Source organism: Mastigoproctus giganteus, chromosome 10 (genome assembly GCF_048544385.1).
Source record: "Mastigoproctus giganteus isolate SK-2022 chromosome 10, ASM4854438v1, whole genome shotgun sequence".
NCBI lineage: Eukaryota > Metazoa > Arthropoda > Arachnida > Uropygi > Thelyphonidae > Mastigoproctus > Mastigoproctus giganteus.
The window spans coordinates 87,740,721-87,758,192 of NC_143584.1; the positions used below are offsets into that span (position 1 = coordinate 87,740,721).

General features: G+C 40.0%; 1 protein-coding gene across 2 annotated transcripts in view; it reads left to right on the plus strand.

Annotated features, from left to right (window-relative positions):
- The window catches only part of LOC150079139 (neuromedin-U receptor 2-like), a 289,047-nt gene that overhangs the window by 229,702 nt on the left and 41,873 nt on the right, over positions 1–17,472 (plus strand). Inside the window, exon 1 of one of the 2 annotated variants that reach the window (XM_090382810.1) lies at positions 11,680–12,426. The exons of the other annotated variant lie outside the window; for it this stretch is intronic. Within the exon in view, the coding sequence (XP_090238936.1) occupies positions 12,138–12,426 (289 nt within the window). The 5' untranslated portion in view covers positions 11,680–12,137. Of the gene's footprint in view, positions 1–11,679; positions 12,427–17,472 lie in introns of those variants that run through there. 2 annotated transcript variants of the gene reach the window in all.

Consider the following 17,472-nt stretch of genomic DNA (forward strand, 5'->3'; position numbering starts at 1 on the left):
TATACTCTATCGTTGCTATGCAATACTAGAAACAGTATCACTCATGACGGGCCAAAAGTATTACATTTAGAAATTTGTAATTAGGATTAAAAATACGTATAATGTATCACTAAAAAGTAAAACACAAATAGAACATCAAATTTACATAGCTATAAGCTGCAAATGGTGCGCATACAAAGTGTTTCAATTATAAGTCACCGGGTTCTGTCTCGCTTATTTCTGGGTTTAGGTTACCTTTACTTCTGAAACGAACATAAACCGATTTTAGTTTAAGGTAAAAAAAAAAAAAAATAATAATAATAACAACGCATCAAATGTGTATATACGATATTAATGCGCGTTTGGCAACATGAAACAGCTAACCACAAAGGGAAATTTGTGTCGCTTCCCCCGCTATATATATTTCTTCAAATAAAATAGGTTACGTTCTTTTATTTAGACTAAACCGAGGACGGAAAACAATTTTCCATGAAAAACCAATAATTAATAAAATTTTAATTTAGAAATCGTGAAATCTAAACGATAGTACTTAAGAACAATTTTAACATCAAAACTCTTCAGTCCCATTGCGTCAAATAGACAGCCTAAACCTAGAAATAAGCCAATTAAAAAGCATCTGGATCGATATCCAGGGTCTTTTTAATTGAAAGATGCAATATTTACATCGTTATAATTGGGAAGTCCAACCTCAAAAGATGTTATTTCATAACAAGAATATTGATTCGCACCTCATCAGGTAGTAGACAATTGATGCCTCAGTTACTCAACTACCAGACAACTCTTAGATGCAGTTTTGAAGGACATTGTGGACTGGCTGACTTCTTCTGTACTGATCCAATCAAAGAGTATACGACGGTATTTCTTTTCAGTGGTCATCCTCTGCAGGAGTGCCTGTATTTTTGGCAGGTAATAAACACAGTTTCAGACGGTTGCCTGTTAGAATAAGCGTACCGTTTAAGCCAAAGTTTGGCGGTGGATTATACCACTGACAGATATTACAAATGTTTAGGGCGTCTATCGTATCCGTGAGCATGCAGTAATAATTAAGCATTTGATGTCAATTAACTTTGGGAGCCTGGATACGTTTAGCAGGGTTACTACAAAAATTACAGGTTTCAAAATTATTATATACACACTCAACATTTACTACAAAATGCAATATAGAAACATTGTCCCCTACAAATTTAGTGGACCCATAGGGACTCCATGGGTCACTCTGCTGCTATCTACACGACCCTTAAGTGCCTCTCATCTTAAATAGTGTTTCTTGTGAAAAATGCAGAAATGTGATGCATGCAGTTATTGAGATCATCTGCTACATTTCTTCGGCGCCTCCGTAGCCAGGTGGGAAGGAGCAGCAGTGCGTATCACACGCTTCTTGATTAGACCGGGGTTCGAGCCCGTCACCACCAAATACGGAGGATGCGGAAAGGTCAGGGAATGACCACCGCATATTCCCGGAGCAATATGGCCTTAGTTGCCAATGCTCCTAAAAACCAAATAACAACAACTACATTTCTTCATAAAAGGTGGCATAAACATGGTGTCTAATGATGGAGACCCTCCTAGAAGAATATAGTGCCTCAGTTCTCTTCAACGTGTGGTATACTATATATTTATTTCTCTAACATAACAAACTACCCTTAGTTCCTCGAGTGACGTCGGAAGAGGATTTTGTTCATTGTTGGGTGTATAAGATATATGGTATTCGTTGTACAAAGAGCATGCCACTAAAACATGCTTCACACTAGCATATCAAAATCATTAATTACACTGCTATCAGAGACAAAAATCACGAATTTATCTGCTTTAGGCAGTAATGGTAGCAGTAACCCAAGACAAACGTACAAACCGTATACTACACTCGGGGAGGTGGAAGATGAAAAAGACCTGGGGGTAATTGTGCAGACGGGCTGCCAGAGTAGGCAATGGAGTTTTGTCAATGATATATAGGAATTTTGCTAGGATAGACATGGAGGTGATTATCCCTTTATATAAGGCAATGGTCAGGCCACACCTTGAGTACTGCGAACAGGTCTGGAGGTCCCATTTTAGGAAGGATGTAGAGTTGCTAGAACGAGTACAAAGAAGGGGAACAAGATTGGTGAGAGGAACAAAGGGGAGACTTGGCACCTGCAAAGTTATCTGATTGAGGTGTATAAGGCCTTGAATGGTTTCAGCAGGCTAAATGCTGATGGGAATGTTCCGCTCAAATTAAGAACCTGAGGGGCATAGATTCAAATTGAGGAAAGACAGTTGTAGAACAGATGTGCAGAAGTTTGTCTTTAACCAGCGGGTAGTTGATTGTTGGAACAGACTTCCATCTGTTGTTGTGGAAGTAGATAGATTAAATAAATTTAAACCTGAGCTAGAGAAACATTTGGAGTGACCGGATGGGCGAAATAGGAAGAGTTTTTTTTTTTTTTTTTTTTTTTGGCTGATGCTGTATAAGCTGTCTTTCTTACATCATGTGCCTCAACTAATGGTAATGCTAGTGTTGTAAGACTCCACCAGATGCAACGTTGAATTCTCCAATTCAACTTTGCAATTTGTAATAACTGCGCTCAACAGCAAAGAACCTAGAAGAAATCCTCGACATGCTTAACAAATTCGATAATGTACTCATTGTGTTATACTTCGGGCAGATTCGATTATCAAATAACGTACATCAAGGGTTGTAGACCCTTTTAACGTATTGAAGAGCAAATCTTCAACTTCGTGAGGTAGGAAGGCGTAACTCTTTAAACGAGGGATGCACATGGGAGAAGTATTAACTTATCGACATTGAAATATGGTATTAAGTATTATTATGTTTCTCAATACTTTTCTATCTTTAATGCAATTTCTACTCATTGTGCTACTTAGAACTTAAATTTTGACGAGACATTCACATTCCAAGCATTTAATGTTATTTTGACTTTCTTCGCTGATGGTAGCATGCAATCGCATGCTACCATCAGCTACCAATCGATGGTAGCGCGCAAGCGCACTATTGATGTATGTTGTGTTCGGTTATGCTCTTCATAGATAGCAAGTTTTAGTTACTTATCCTTGACCGTACAGCATGATTCAAGTACCAATAGATTCCTCTTCTTCCGCCCAACACGGATGAGCCATCATCACCATCATCAAACAAACAGGTACTTCATGTTTTATACTTTTTTATGCTATTGCTTCCATTATATTAGTTCTAACCCGTATACAGCCGCAAACAATAGTGCCCTAAAGGCATATGACGACATCGTGGTCAACCTTGAGAAGTCACAAAGCCCTGCGCTGCTGAACCCGCAGGGTACGTTAAACTCTCCTATTCTTTCAGCTTTAAAACCTCCCCTCTCAGCAGAAATAGTGGTTGTAAGAATACTAATCCTTATTCCGACCCCCACAGGCAAACCATCGTCAAGAGAACGCCTAAAATACAAACGGTTTTAATTCTTCGCAGAAAAGTAATTAGTCGGACAAATTTCAACCTAAAGGCAAAGAATGGCAGAATCAGAAATATCGACAAGCCCCCCCACGTGCTTCCGTTGTAAAGTGGATCATCAGGAAGCAGTAATCCAATGTACGTCATGTCGGCAATTTTACTGCGCGGCCTGTACCAAATGCGATATAAAGCGGTTCAACAAACAGCGACGTCAAAAGTACATTTGCCCATTCTGCAAAGAAAGTAAAGGACAAATGACAAATGCAACGGAATATGTGGATATCCAGAATGATACGGAGATCGAAAATAACCAAACAAACGTCCAAACATCAAACTTTAGTCAGACTCACGCTGCAAGTCAAACTGACTCAGTAGCGGTTAACCCGGAGTGTGAAATGGACTCAGAGGTCTGCAGTCAACAACCAATCATCGTGACACATGAAAATCCTGTGGAATGCAGGAAAGAAAGCCAAGGGGAAAGTGCCCTCCTTAATGATGAGCAAGACAGGTTCCTGAAATACATTGATGGCATCTGTACAGAACACATGAAATTGTTCCACATGCAAACTGCAGAATTTTTGGAAAACATAATGTGGAAATTCACATCAATCTCTGACAGTCTGCAGAATTTATCTGAAGAGAACCAGCAGCTTCGTGTACAGAACAATGACATGAAACAAGAAATAGGTCTCCTAACCAATCAAGTGCGTGAACTAACAACCTTATTTTTTCCCAATGAAAATAGTATATCCAACAACGTGGCTCTGGGAACCTCGGAAAACAAGCCACAAGAAGGAGAATTGATACATGATTCCAACGCTAAAAGGAATTATACTCCCCAATTTATGTATAATGCAATGCCTCATATGCCTGTCACCCTTAGCCCAATGGTAGCCATAACACAAGGAGATAATAATCAGCTTAGTAGCAGAGACACAGGGCTGAATGACTGTAACTCACCCAAACCTGCATCTAACAACACTGGGGGTAGCCACGCAAAGACCTCTCAGGTGGCCCTCTCCACAATACCGACCCAAAATACTACTAAATCTAAAAGGTTAAAGGAGACAATCCATACTGGAAAGGGTACAACAAGACCCACATTTGCAGAAGTAGTCACCGGCAAAAAAGATGCTGAGAATAACCAAAAGATCCCACCAGCGGGGCTCATAGGCAGCCTCTATTCCCTGGCATCTCTCACCGACCAACATGTTCACTCAAAAGAAACCCGGATGACATATTCAACATATCAGAACATGGAACATGGAAGACGACACGGCAATAGAGAGGCCACAGAACTTTCCAATAAGGGTACTCGTGCTAATTCGTACAATATCACAGCAGTTCAGACTCGTGGTCGAATCTTTATATCTCGACTGGAACCGACTACTAAACCAGACAGCATTAAGGCCATGTTTACAGAAGTACATGGGATGAATATTGAAGTGAGACAGAGAAGAACCAGATATCCAACTTATGCCTCTTTCATCCTTACCTGCCACCCAGAGAAGATGAGCTTCGTACTGGATCCAAGGCTATGGCCCCTGGAACCCTCATCAAACCCTTCCTAGATCAGAAGCCAAGAACCGCAATAAACCATCAACATCAAACGCAATAGCAATTAAAGCTACCAAGCTCCCAAGCCAACAAAACGCATGAGAAATCAAATAACTTCACTGAGAACAAACTTACCATAGGAAACAAATTGTCCACATATCATTCAATCCAACTCTCAGCAGATTATAATGATAATCCCCAGAGCTTCAGACCTGTAAAGAATATCCCTGTACACATGGCAATGCACAGTAGACCAGTGCGAACCTTAATAAGAGACCTGCCACCTGTACTAACTCCAGTTACTATGGCTACCACCATTCGAATTGTCTATCAAAATGCAAGAAGTATTTGTAACAAGCTAGACACTGTCGAACAGCTTCTCCTCTCTGAAACCTTTGATATTCTCTGCATTGCCGAAACGTGGCTTGGGAACGGGCGGGACTCCCTTGCCTGTGCTCCTCAGGCTGGGTACCAGATGCTCAGTTCCTCCAGAGAGGATCGTAGAGGTGGGGGAGTCGCAATATTCTATAATACCACTATCTTCTCACTGGCACATTCTGTAGTAACCCAGTCCCTTGCATTTGAAGCTGCTATGGTATCCCTCAAGCTCAATGCCAACCTGATAGACATAGCAACAGTATACATTCCACCAGGCCCAAACAGTACCATCATTGAAGATGTGATCCACTGGCTGGTAAATCACCTCCATGCCTCTGCTAAGCACATTATTTGTGGAGATTTCAATCTTCCACCTACTCTCACACATCTTAGTAGGAAACTCATTAGAAGTATGGATTCATTGGGTATCGGCCTACTTAATTGCCACCCCACGAGAGGATCTAATCTCTTGGATCTAATGTTCTCTTCAGCACCATGCGACCTCGAAGACAGTCCTCAAAACCTATTTCAATCCGATCACGAACCCATTGCCATACTCCTGCACCTAGACGCACCTAACTTTGATATCCAAGGCCCAAAAAAGAAAAAAGCCATCACAGAACCCAAATTCATGGATCCATCACGATGTCTCGAAGCTGCATCCTCGATACCTTGGGAGGCTCTCAATAATTGTGAACTCGAGCTAGCTGTGGACCTCATGACCAGATGGATTCGAACCATTGCAAGTTATGGTGCTACAAAGACTGTCTGCATCACTCCCCGTTCGAGAGCTTGGTGGACACCAGCACTGAACAACAGCTTTCAACAAAAACAAAATCTGCATAAGAGATGGAAAGAATCAGGCACTATACAAGATCGTATTGCCTTCTCCAGAGCCCGGGCAGTTTTCAACCGTCAGAAAATATTTGCAATTAAAAAGCATTTAAATTCAACCCTACGAAAAGGCAAATCGTTTTATGACTCTCAGCACACAGGAATCCCTAAAGCACTGGACCTTGAACTGTGGATGGACCACATTGCACGGTTCTCAAACAATGTGGCCCCGATGCACCTAGGCAACTTACCCATCAACGACGTCCCTACTGATATGCTCGCCACCGTTCGCATCACCAGGAAGCAGCTTATAACTGCTATAAATGGATTGCCACCCACTGCAACTGCAGGCCCCGATCTTGTGCCACAATTCATGATTAAATGTCTTAGCTCGTTTATAATCGGTCCTCTACTATCAATTTTTAACCGTGTATTAACGCAGCAATACTTTCCCCCTTTCTGGAACAGATATACTGTGAGGCCACACCCTAAATGCCAATCTGCAACCCTCATTAAACAGTTCAGGCCAATCTCTCATTCTTCCAGCCTCTTGAAGCTCATGGAGAAGACATTACTTTCCACCATCATCAATCAAATCATGCCTCACAAACCCCCACAGATTCACTATGGCATTCCAGGTAGATCCACAGTCACTAATTTAACATCGTTAACCAACACCATTCTCAGTGCACTAGAAGCGAAAGCAGAGCTTTCTGTCACCTACATCGACCTGGAAGCTGCCTTCGACTCCATCAGTATCCCCTCACTTGTTCACCTCCTAGAAAACTACTTCTACATAAAAGGTGACATGTTGTGGTTTATCACAGCCCTGCTCTCTGACAGAACCATTCTTCTCAAAGTGGATCAACACACAATCTGGAGAAAGATCACTGCGGGAGTTCCCCAAGGCGGAGTTCTCTCCGGAGCATTATTCACCGCAATTCTTATTCCGTTTGTGCAACAGAGAGAAGACATACTCTGCTATGCCGATGATATTAAAATATATACTCAGATTAACCCTGGCGAACATCTCCCAAACATCAATAAAAAGATCTGTGAAAAGTTACACGACTTAGGATCCTATCTCCATAAATTTGGCCTCCTCATCAACCCCGCCAAATCAGCCCAAATGGTCTTTTCTCTGAAGCGCCAACCCACTGAAATCCAAGCTTCTGTAGACGGCATTCCCTTCCCAGTGGTCAAGATGCATACAGACTTGGGAGTCGTCTTCGACTATAAACTGAGCTTCAACCCCCACATTGACAAGCTCACAGCAAAATTCTGTCAAATGCGCTGGACCACAAAACAACAACTGCTTCACGTTAGGGATCTGGATGTGACTCGTCGGTACATATACACCTCAGTATACTCCGTCGTACTGTATGCCTCGGAAATTTGGGGGTCCGCGGCCCCTACCAACATCAAGCGCGTGTACTCCGCCGAATACTGGCTCCTTCGTTGGATCACGCAAAAACATCGTCGTCCACCCCAGCAAAGGACAACTGCGATGGCGACGTCACTTCATTTTGCCCGACTTCCAGATCTTGTATTTGAAAAACGCCTTGTTCTCACTGTCAAGATGACAACCGGAATGGTCTCGGAGCCAAGCATCTGGGAACTGTGTGGCTGGAGGATCCCTCTACCCCAACTGAGGTCAGCTCCCATGCTTACAGCTCACTATAACAGATTAGCACTCAGTGACCGCTTTCTCCCCAGGGAGATGCTCCCCACAATCCTTTCAATTGACGGCGACCTCTGTAGGTTTGTGAAGGATCGGAGGTACCGAAAACAGATCCTTAAGTGCCTGACCTTGGCCAGTCAAAGTGCACATTGATAAGGGCAGCATAATAATGCCCAATGTATTGTACATAATGTCCAAAGCACAATGTCTTTATGAATGTGTTGTAAATAAAGTGAAGAATATCTTTATGAATATAAATATTAATATAACATAATGTAAATATGAATATCTTTATTATTTCATTGTAAATACTGTCAAAAGCATATATCCTGTAAACAATCTGACACTGATTCTATTTTATTGTTGGCTCTGGGGGATGAGCCCGAACTTCGATGTGGGCCCCGTCTCCCCAAGGCTATTATTGTCCACCATCCAATGTAAAACCCCTGGCATTGCTGCTGTGAAGGGTCTATTGTATATACCAAGTTTGTATACAATAAAGATTATACATACATACATACAATCCCAACGTAGTTCTGTATAATGCAACGTGAAGTTATAAAAGGACTGGTATTACGAAGAAAATCCGATAATCTTTTCTGGGTAGCAGTAAACATGGCGGAGGAAAGTTACCATCATCGCGTAGAGTCACAACGGGCGTAATATATGTATCGCTTCATTTCAATCAAATTTATTATTTGTTCGATATGAATTAGTTCAAAACTTAATCTTCGTTTTTGCAGCATGTAGCCTGATGAGTCTGCAAAAGGCATCAACGTCCTTTGCATTAAATCCATTAACTACCATAATTTTGTACTGATGAAGTTTAATGCACCATATAATATTCAACGAAAACATGTGTTCTTGGAATGCTTCCACCTATTTATTCCAACATCTGCTGCAGATAGATTTTAATAACAACCAGACGGTCATGTAAGCTTCTGCATTCTATTTCAGACAGATGCTTGGAACAACGCGTCCTACAGTAATAGCTGATCATTAACTGACACACGGGAAGTACAGCACAGCATAAATTCATTCCGGAGAATCACATATACCTGCGTGCATTCTGAGTCAAGTCAAAATAACACACCTTGATAACGACATTTTGAAGGCAAAATTTCACAGCCATCGTTTGAAGTCATGAAGAACTGTCTTTCTGGAAGCCAGAGCGATGTTTCCATGCCATGAGTTTCTTCCTGGTTCTGAGAAACACATTTGCCAATGCCTGGTCGATAAATGTCAGCATTTTAAATGTAAACAATCTCCGTGGAGGGGAAAGGGGTCATGCTGCAGCAAAACATCCCACACACCACATCCTCGCCATCATAATCCTTAACAAGGGCACCAGACAATCGTTCGAGAGACGCCACCCCCGCACAGACACACGACCATCTGGTGAAAGCGGTTCTCATTACGCTAGAAATGCAGCCCCGCCGATCAATGGTTCATTCACTCTTTCGATGTATCAGACTAGACGCTCTTGAATGGCTTCTGCTTCGCTCGTTCATATTAGCGTCGTTTATGGCACGTATTAATGCGTACCGAAGAGGCTAACATCGCACATGGGAATTTTATTTTGTATTACAACATTTATTTTACTTTCTGTTCTTGGATTCATAGATTCTTGTTATATTTTGGCTTGTGTTCGCTGAATTTAGTATTAATATCAACAAAGATAAATTGTTGTAAGAAAGCCAGGCCTGTTCAGCATCCTCTCAAATAAATATTCTCGAGGTATCTGTCCAATTCTTTCTTAAAATTTACTTACGTTCTCATGTTGAACAAGATTAGGTAAGAATTTGCTTCAACACAGCACGACCTTACGGCTAAAAGAGAATTGCCACTATTCTAGTCACTGTGAAACTAATCTTCTTTAGTTTATTTAGCATCCACTAGTTGGTGGCACGTTCGAAAAACAAAATCTCCAGAGAAACGCTGGAATGATACATTGGCTGGGCTGGCCATTGCTTTAGAATTCTTCGAAGTTCAAGTATATAACACGATGATTTTGTACTATGCCAGTGACACAAATCGTAGATCGCGATCGATTAACCGATCGCAGTGGATAGAAATAAAAAATATAATCCAATTTGTGGAGAATGCCAAAATTTTCGTTAGTTAGTTGCTTAATTTAATTTTAATTTTAATATGCGTTTTTTTTATAATTAAAATTTTTAAAACTGGTGCATTTTATTTAAGACAGAAGTATACTTATAAAAAAATGTGATAGGATAGATCGATCTGAAAATTAAATAAACAACGAGCTTGTATGGTGGAAAAGGTTGCCAGCCTTTGTGGTAGACCATCCGAAGGGCACCAGTTACTGGTCATGATTTACTTTAAGGTGCTACAACATGAACGCACTGATTTATGAGAAGTGCATCCCTTCAACCCAGCATATCAATTTGATTTTCAAAGATCAATGATATTTTGGTATCACTAATATTTTGTCGAGGAAAATTCCCCCTACTTTTGAAAGATAGTAGTAACAGTATGATGTCTGTCTCTGTTTTTCAACGTCAACTAATGTTGGAGTACCTCAGTTTTTGCCTACATTTTTTTCGCTAGTATATCAAATTACCATCTTGCATAAACAATTAGAACTCGTGGTGGAATTATTTGACATCCACCACCAATTTCTGGAATTGATCTGCGGGTCACAATCCAGTGGGGGGCAAAGAACGTCGGCTTCTAAATTTCATCTGGTCTTATATCCTTGGAATATTGTTTTTAAATTAGGGAGATATCCCCAGAACTTCAATTATATTCAGAACAGAACAATCAGGGTAATCAATAATCCTCTCTCTCTCTCTCTCTCTCTCTCTCTCTCTCTCTCTCTCTCTCTCTTACAAAGCCTCGCGGTTGGGACTTGTCTTTCTACAGATATTTATAATAACATTATTCTTCTGAATTGGCATCTCCAATTTCACCCCTTTCTTCCAAACTCGTTGGCTAATCCACCAGAATCCTTTCACAATTCAATTCTAGCCTCCTTAACTTTTTCTTCTTCATATATTCTCTCTATGTCTGTTTTCTTTGCAGTTCGAATTTCCAGAAAATCACACGTCAGTACTTAAATGTTTTTCCGTCTTCCCAATGCATAATGTTAAAGCAATACGTTAAATGTTTGAATAAAGGACAGCGCAGAAATTAGGTTTTCTACACGTGCCAATTTAAAAATAGATTTTAATCAGGATATCGCTATTATTATTAAAAATAGGAAACTAAATGGGCAGGTACAAAGAATCTGTTAATTAAACAGCGCATTTTTTTATATATGCACATAGAACTCTCTTTTCAAAAAATGCTTCCACTTCCAAGACGGAGTTGATTGAGAGATTGTTATTTGTGACCATTTGCTATAATCGGTGAACAGTAACTGCTCTTTTATTGGGGTAGTTTAGCAAAGATAAACAGGAATAAAATTGCTTTCAATTCCTGGAATGAAAACAAAATGGAAATTGAAAAAAATAAAAAATAAAATAACGAGCTCAGATATCGATGGAAGAGGGCGTGACGTAATACCTAACAACAGCGGCAACCATGGCAATAACCAACCGTAGTTGGTCCAGTACTTGTCTCAAGAACTGCAGTAGGCTACGAGAGTTATTGCAGCAGATACGCAAGAACCCTCTGATCGTTAATATCTTCTGTTTTTCCGTTCTTCCTCGGGTTTACTTTTCTCACCCGAACGAGATTTCTTCCCCAGATATCGGAGCGCGTTCCGCACGCACTCACGATGCGTGATTCCACGTCTACCTGCGTGCCTGTACACTGTTATCGACTGCCCTGTTTCCACCAATCATGGCCCGCCCATCCCATTCATGATCGCAGCACGAGCAGCTGTTATTTCCCCCTCTCCGCTCGTATCTGTGGGCGTAGTGCGCTCAAGGGTAACCGAACAGTACCTCTACTCCTTCATTGTTAAACTGTGCGCGTTTCTCACGTGGCAGAGCGGTCTTCTGTAATCACGATTGCCTTAGTCAACCCCCGGCGTTAATGCGCAATGGTTCGGCCGATCTTCTCGTCTGGTTCCTTCGTGTATGGTAATGCCCGATAATTATCCGTCGAAGCTGCTCGAAATTGCGCAGGTATGGTAATATCGCCAGTTAAGTGCGGTCGTGCCGATCAAACGTTTCGAGAACCATTTCGGCTGGAGGTCTCGCGCTCGGAGAAGCGAGCGAGGAAAGCTCTTTTGTAACTCGGTTTTCGCCCCCGTAGGTGTATCTTCCGAGTTATCCGTAGCGTGGACTGCGTGCGATGGATATCCTCTACATATCCGACTACCCTAACGTCACCCAGGAAGTTCTGGTCCACCCTCGTCCAACCACAAATTTGGAACTGTACGTGGCCACCATACTCGGTCCCAAACGGCTTCCGCTCAACTGGTTGATTCCTCTGACAGCGATGTACGGAATTATTTTCCTCACTGGACTGGTGGGCAATGCTTGCACCTGCCTGGTAATAGCGAGGAACCAATACATGCAGACTGCCACCAACTGTTACCTCTTTAACCTGTCCGTGGCCGATGTGCTCACCTTGCTGTGCGGTGAGTAACGATGATGTTTATTACTTTTAAATCGGATGGTGCCAATTGCTGTAGGATTATTTGTTAATGTAACGCCACTACTCGATTCATTTTATTATTGTTCTGCCTGTACATTGATTGGAAAGTTTTCTCTAGCTCAAGAGACAAACAGCACTGTGGGTTTGGTTGAATTTTCAAGATCTGAACAAAGCAATCCACAATGAAACAAATAAATGTTTTTTTTTACAGTTCTGTGTGATGTAGTCGTCAAAGAAAGTAACCGTGGATGGACGACTGTTTTTCAGATTAATTTCGTTTGAAAAAGAACCCGGTGTTTATATTTTAAATACAAAATTAATCATTGGATTACAAATTTTGTATTGCTTCAAGTTTTCTTAGGTTTTTGACTCTGAGAAAATTAGGTTTCAAAGCAGAGAATAAGAAAGGCTTAACCTAATGTGATAGAATGATATTTATAAATACAATAACAATTTGTTCATCATCTTTTTAGGAAAAAGAATGGTTAACTTTCGCCACGCGAAGTGTGCTCAGTTTCTTTAAATCTGTAATATTGATAGCCATACAGTGCAAGTAAGCCACAGGCTTTTGCTGTGTTTCTGGTAAAAGAGAAAAAAAAACGAGTACATAAGAAAATAAAAATTATTTGCTTCCCTTCAAAATGTCACCTTAACTACCTGTTCCAGCAATCAACGACTCGCTGGCTAAAAGAACACTTCCTACAATCTAATGTAAACCTCGATCCCTGAAATTTCAATTTATTTCCCCTAGTTCTAGAATTTTTCCCTTCAACAGGGAAACTTCAGCCGCCTTTCATTTTACTAACTCCTCTCAGAGGCTTGTAAACCTCAATCGGGTTGCCAAACTCTGTAGCCCAGATAATCAGAGTCTTTCCTCATATGTCCTTCATCCGCTCTCATCATTCAAGTTACCCATCTTTGGTCCCTTTCAAGAAACTCGTCTTTTTTCAGGTGAGGTCTCCATACTTGAACACAGTATTCCAAATGTGGTCTTACGATTGCCTTATACAGTGAGACTATGACCTCCATATTTATGCAGGATAATGTTCGATAAATCATCGATAGGACAAGATGGGCTTTCCTAGCTGCCTGTTTACACTGCTCAGAAAACTTCATATCTGCCCGTATTTTAAGTCCCAGATCCCTTTATTCCTCTACTGTTTTTCATTCAACCCCACCAAGTGTATAATTTATTTTGGGGTTGCTATTCCCTAATTGTAAGACCTTGCATTTTACTTCATTAAAACATAGCTTTTCTGATTATTCTTGCAGCCTGTTCAAGTCTTCCTGAAGTAGCGCTGCTTGGTACTGATCATTAGCGACTCTACCAATCTTTACGTCATCTCTAAATTTTAATATCAAACCTTCTCTCCCATCGTCAATTCATTTATGAAAATGGGAAACAACACTAATTCAAGAACCGTTCCTTGGGGAACCCCACTGCCGACTTGACACCAATCTGAAGAATGTCCACTAATCTCAATCCTCTGCCTCCACCCAGCAATTCTTCTTAGAATTATTTCAGCTTATACAATAACCTCTCATGAGGGACTTAATCAAATGCCTTGCTAAAACACAAATAAACTAAGTCGAAATTGTTCCCTACATCCAGCTCATGAATAACTGTGATTTACCCTTAACAAAACCCCGTTGTATGTTATTCAGATTGCACTCTTAATTATTCATTATAAGAAATTCCCTACCACTTAAGTCAGGCTAACCGGTCTGTAGTTACCAGCTTCACTCTAAAACAGCCTTTATGTATTGGTGATAGGCTGGCACATCTCCAGTGCAAAGGAATCCTTCCCAAATCCAAAGATGCCCTCATAATTAACTTCAATATTATAATACACTCCCTGGCCGCCATCCTCAAAATTACTGGGTATATGCCATCATCTCCTGGATCCTTACTTGCCTTTACGCTCGAATGTTTTTCTATTAAACAGTCATTTATAATTTCGAAATAACTAATTTCATACGCCACAACATTGCTCTCTTAGCCAGTGATTTCTTTTACGCAGCCTTGGCCTCTAACCTTATCTGTGGTACTATTACAAATCAACTTGTAGCTGTTGTAGGCTTCAGTACTATTAATCCCTCGGTAACTGTCCTATGTACGCTATCTTTTTCTGCTCTCTTTGACTGGCCAGCTCTGCATCCGTCATCCTGAAATATTTTCTTAATGGAATGTAGGCGTTCATGGCTTCTGTGATTTTCGCTTTAAAAGGTATTCGCCTTCACTCTGCAATCCGCCCAATTAAGGGATGCCATATAGCGCCTTAAACTATCAAAGTCTCCTCTTCTGAAATTTAAAACCCGTGCCTTTAACTTTACATTTAACTACTGCAACATCTTTCTTCATCTTCCAACTGATGGCTGCATGATTACTTCCTGACAGTGATTCTTGTATTTTAAGCTCTGTGATGTCATGTAATTCGTGAGTAATGATGAGACAAAGAATATTCTCATCCCCAGTGTTATCTCTGACATGTTGGTACAAATAATAATCATCTAGTTTATTTAGAAAAAAATTTCCTCAAGGTTTAGTTTCCCACCCACTTATTCCAATCAATCTTGGGCAGATTAAAGTCACCCATAATAAGACATTCGCGCTTGCTTACCCATTCCATTTTCATGTAAAGGGTCTCGTCATATTCTTCACAATTTTATTCTGGTCTGTAGATTACTCTCACTCTCATTGTTCCTTTGCTTACAACTAACTTACATCACACAGATTCTATGCTGGCAGACGTAACTTCAGATCCGCAAAAGACCCACCACCCCTTCAAATTTCACTAAATACATTATACATACCATAGTTAAACTCTTCATCCCCAATTCCAAGTTGGCACCACCTCGTTAGTCCTATTATATCAGCATTACTTGTCCTAACCGGGAGTTCAAATTCAGCCATTTTATTGAGTTAATTTAGACACAAGTTAAGCCTAAATATTCTTCTATACTTTACTATTCCTATCTTTCACATCGCACTCATTTGTGACATCCTTGGACTGTATTGTACGTGGATTTTGTAGTAACCATTATTAAGGAAAATTTGAACTTTAGAAAGATTACAAAACTTAGATTTGCAATATTACAGAAATGAAACTGTTGACAAACTTTAACGGCTAGAGAAGTTTCATTTAAGCTTTGGAACGAAAAGTTCATACCAAAAATATCGATAACAAGGGCTGTCTGAATATTAGCGATATTCAAAAACTTGATTAAACAAAAAAAAATAAACTAACCTGTGTGACTATATGGATTCAATTTATTATATGAAATACAAAAAAACTCAAAATTATTCCAAAAACTAACCTGCTATGAAGTTTCCAAATGCACAGCCAACATATACAATGATGTACAGCAATGTGCTACACGTAATATACACGTTAACCATCCCCAATAGTAATATTGGGGATGGTTAACATGTTCAAACTTGTCTGTCTGCCTTCCACCTCTCTCTCTCTCTCTCTCTCTCTCTCTCTCTCTCTCTCTCTCTCTCTCTCTCTCTCTCTCTCTCTCTCTTTCAGTAATGCACAGTTAGTGTTCGTGCATATTGTTTGTTTCTTCTGTGCTTTGCTTAACATTGTATTATTAAAATGTTTAAACAGAAGGCAAAGGAAGAATCTGAATTACTCTGACTAAACGTGGATATTCTTTGTACTTTGGCTGCAAGTGTGATCGAGAAAGATTTGAGTTCCACGTGTGTGCTGTATTACCCACACCACAAAAACTGAGAATGTGTGATTAACTGGAATAATTAAAATATGCTTTAAATATCAGATACGTCCAGTAAAAGCAAGCACAGCATCACCTGCAATAAGGCCTTTTCTACGTAATCAAGACTTAGCGAAACCGGACCCATAAAATCATGCATAAAGAAAGCAGTGATGAATATAGTGAGGATTCTTGTGTTGCAGACTTTGGTGTACTGTCCTCTTCAAAAGATTAGAAAGTTATGACGTTCACACTTAATTAAGCAAAAAGAGTTGACTGACTTAGGTCATTATTTAAACTAAACTTATCTAAAGAGCAAGGAGACTTGGTTCTAGGTTACAATACTGAAAGTTTTCTAAGATCTTCAGTTCATTAAAGTAGCATGACTTTGCTTGGAATGTCGGTGATGCTCTAAAGGTTCAAAACACTGTAGTTTTCTTTGTTAGTTCGCCAATCGTGCAGCAGTTTAAAAAAGGGAGGAATAATTTTTATCATGGAGAAGTAATATAAAACGTTTCATTGGTCGAGCCAAGAAATGTCCATGTTCCATTTTTGCATATAAATCTTGATTAATAAAGAAGGAAAAAGACGTCGCTATCTAAGGGAAGTTGTTTCTAATTTAACAGGAGCAAAGTTGAAAGGAGGAATTGTCATTGGGTCTCAAATAAAGAACTCCTTAAAGATTATCTGTTCGAAACAAATCTACAAGATAGTGAACTAGCAACTGTGCGGGGATTTCTTGAAAGAAGATAATTACGAATCCCTAGCGTCAAGTTCATTGCAATGTTATAAAGATATGGGCTACTTGAATATCTTTGAAAATTCATTTCTTCTTCTCCATATCAGTTTTTTAACTAAACGTTTGGGAGATGTAAGTAATGACCAAGGGGGAAGGAACCCTTCCATCAAGACATATCTACGATGGAAAAGCAGTACCAAAGTAACTGAGATAATGCTATGATGGAAGAGTACGGCCGGTTTCTTAAGAGAGAAGCAAAATGGACTGTGAGAGAACTCTCTGAGCGGTAAGCATTTATAAAGAAATAGAATATATGATATTCTATTTTTATATGTTTTATGTTTGATTAAAGACAGCATCATGTATTATTGTATGATATTTGAAATTTATTGTTCATTAAGTTATCAAAATATTAGTATATCTTTAAATGGAGAAGTGATGGAGACGTATTTTTGGAATAAGAAGTTCACGAAAAATGAAGACCTGATCGCCAAGTGATCAGTGAAGAGATAGAGTAATACCCGCGTTTGAGCTGACCTTAGTCTGACACGCTGTCCAAGGGTCTCCTAC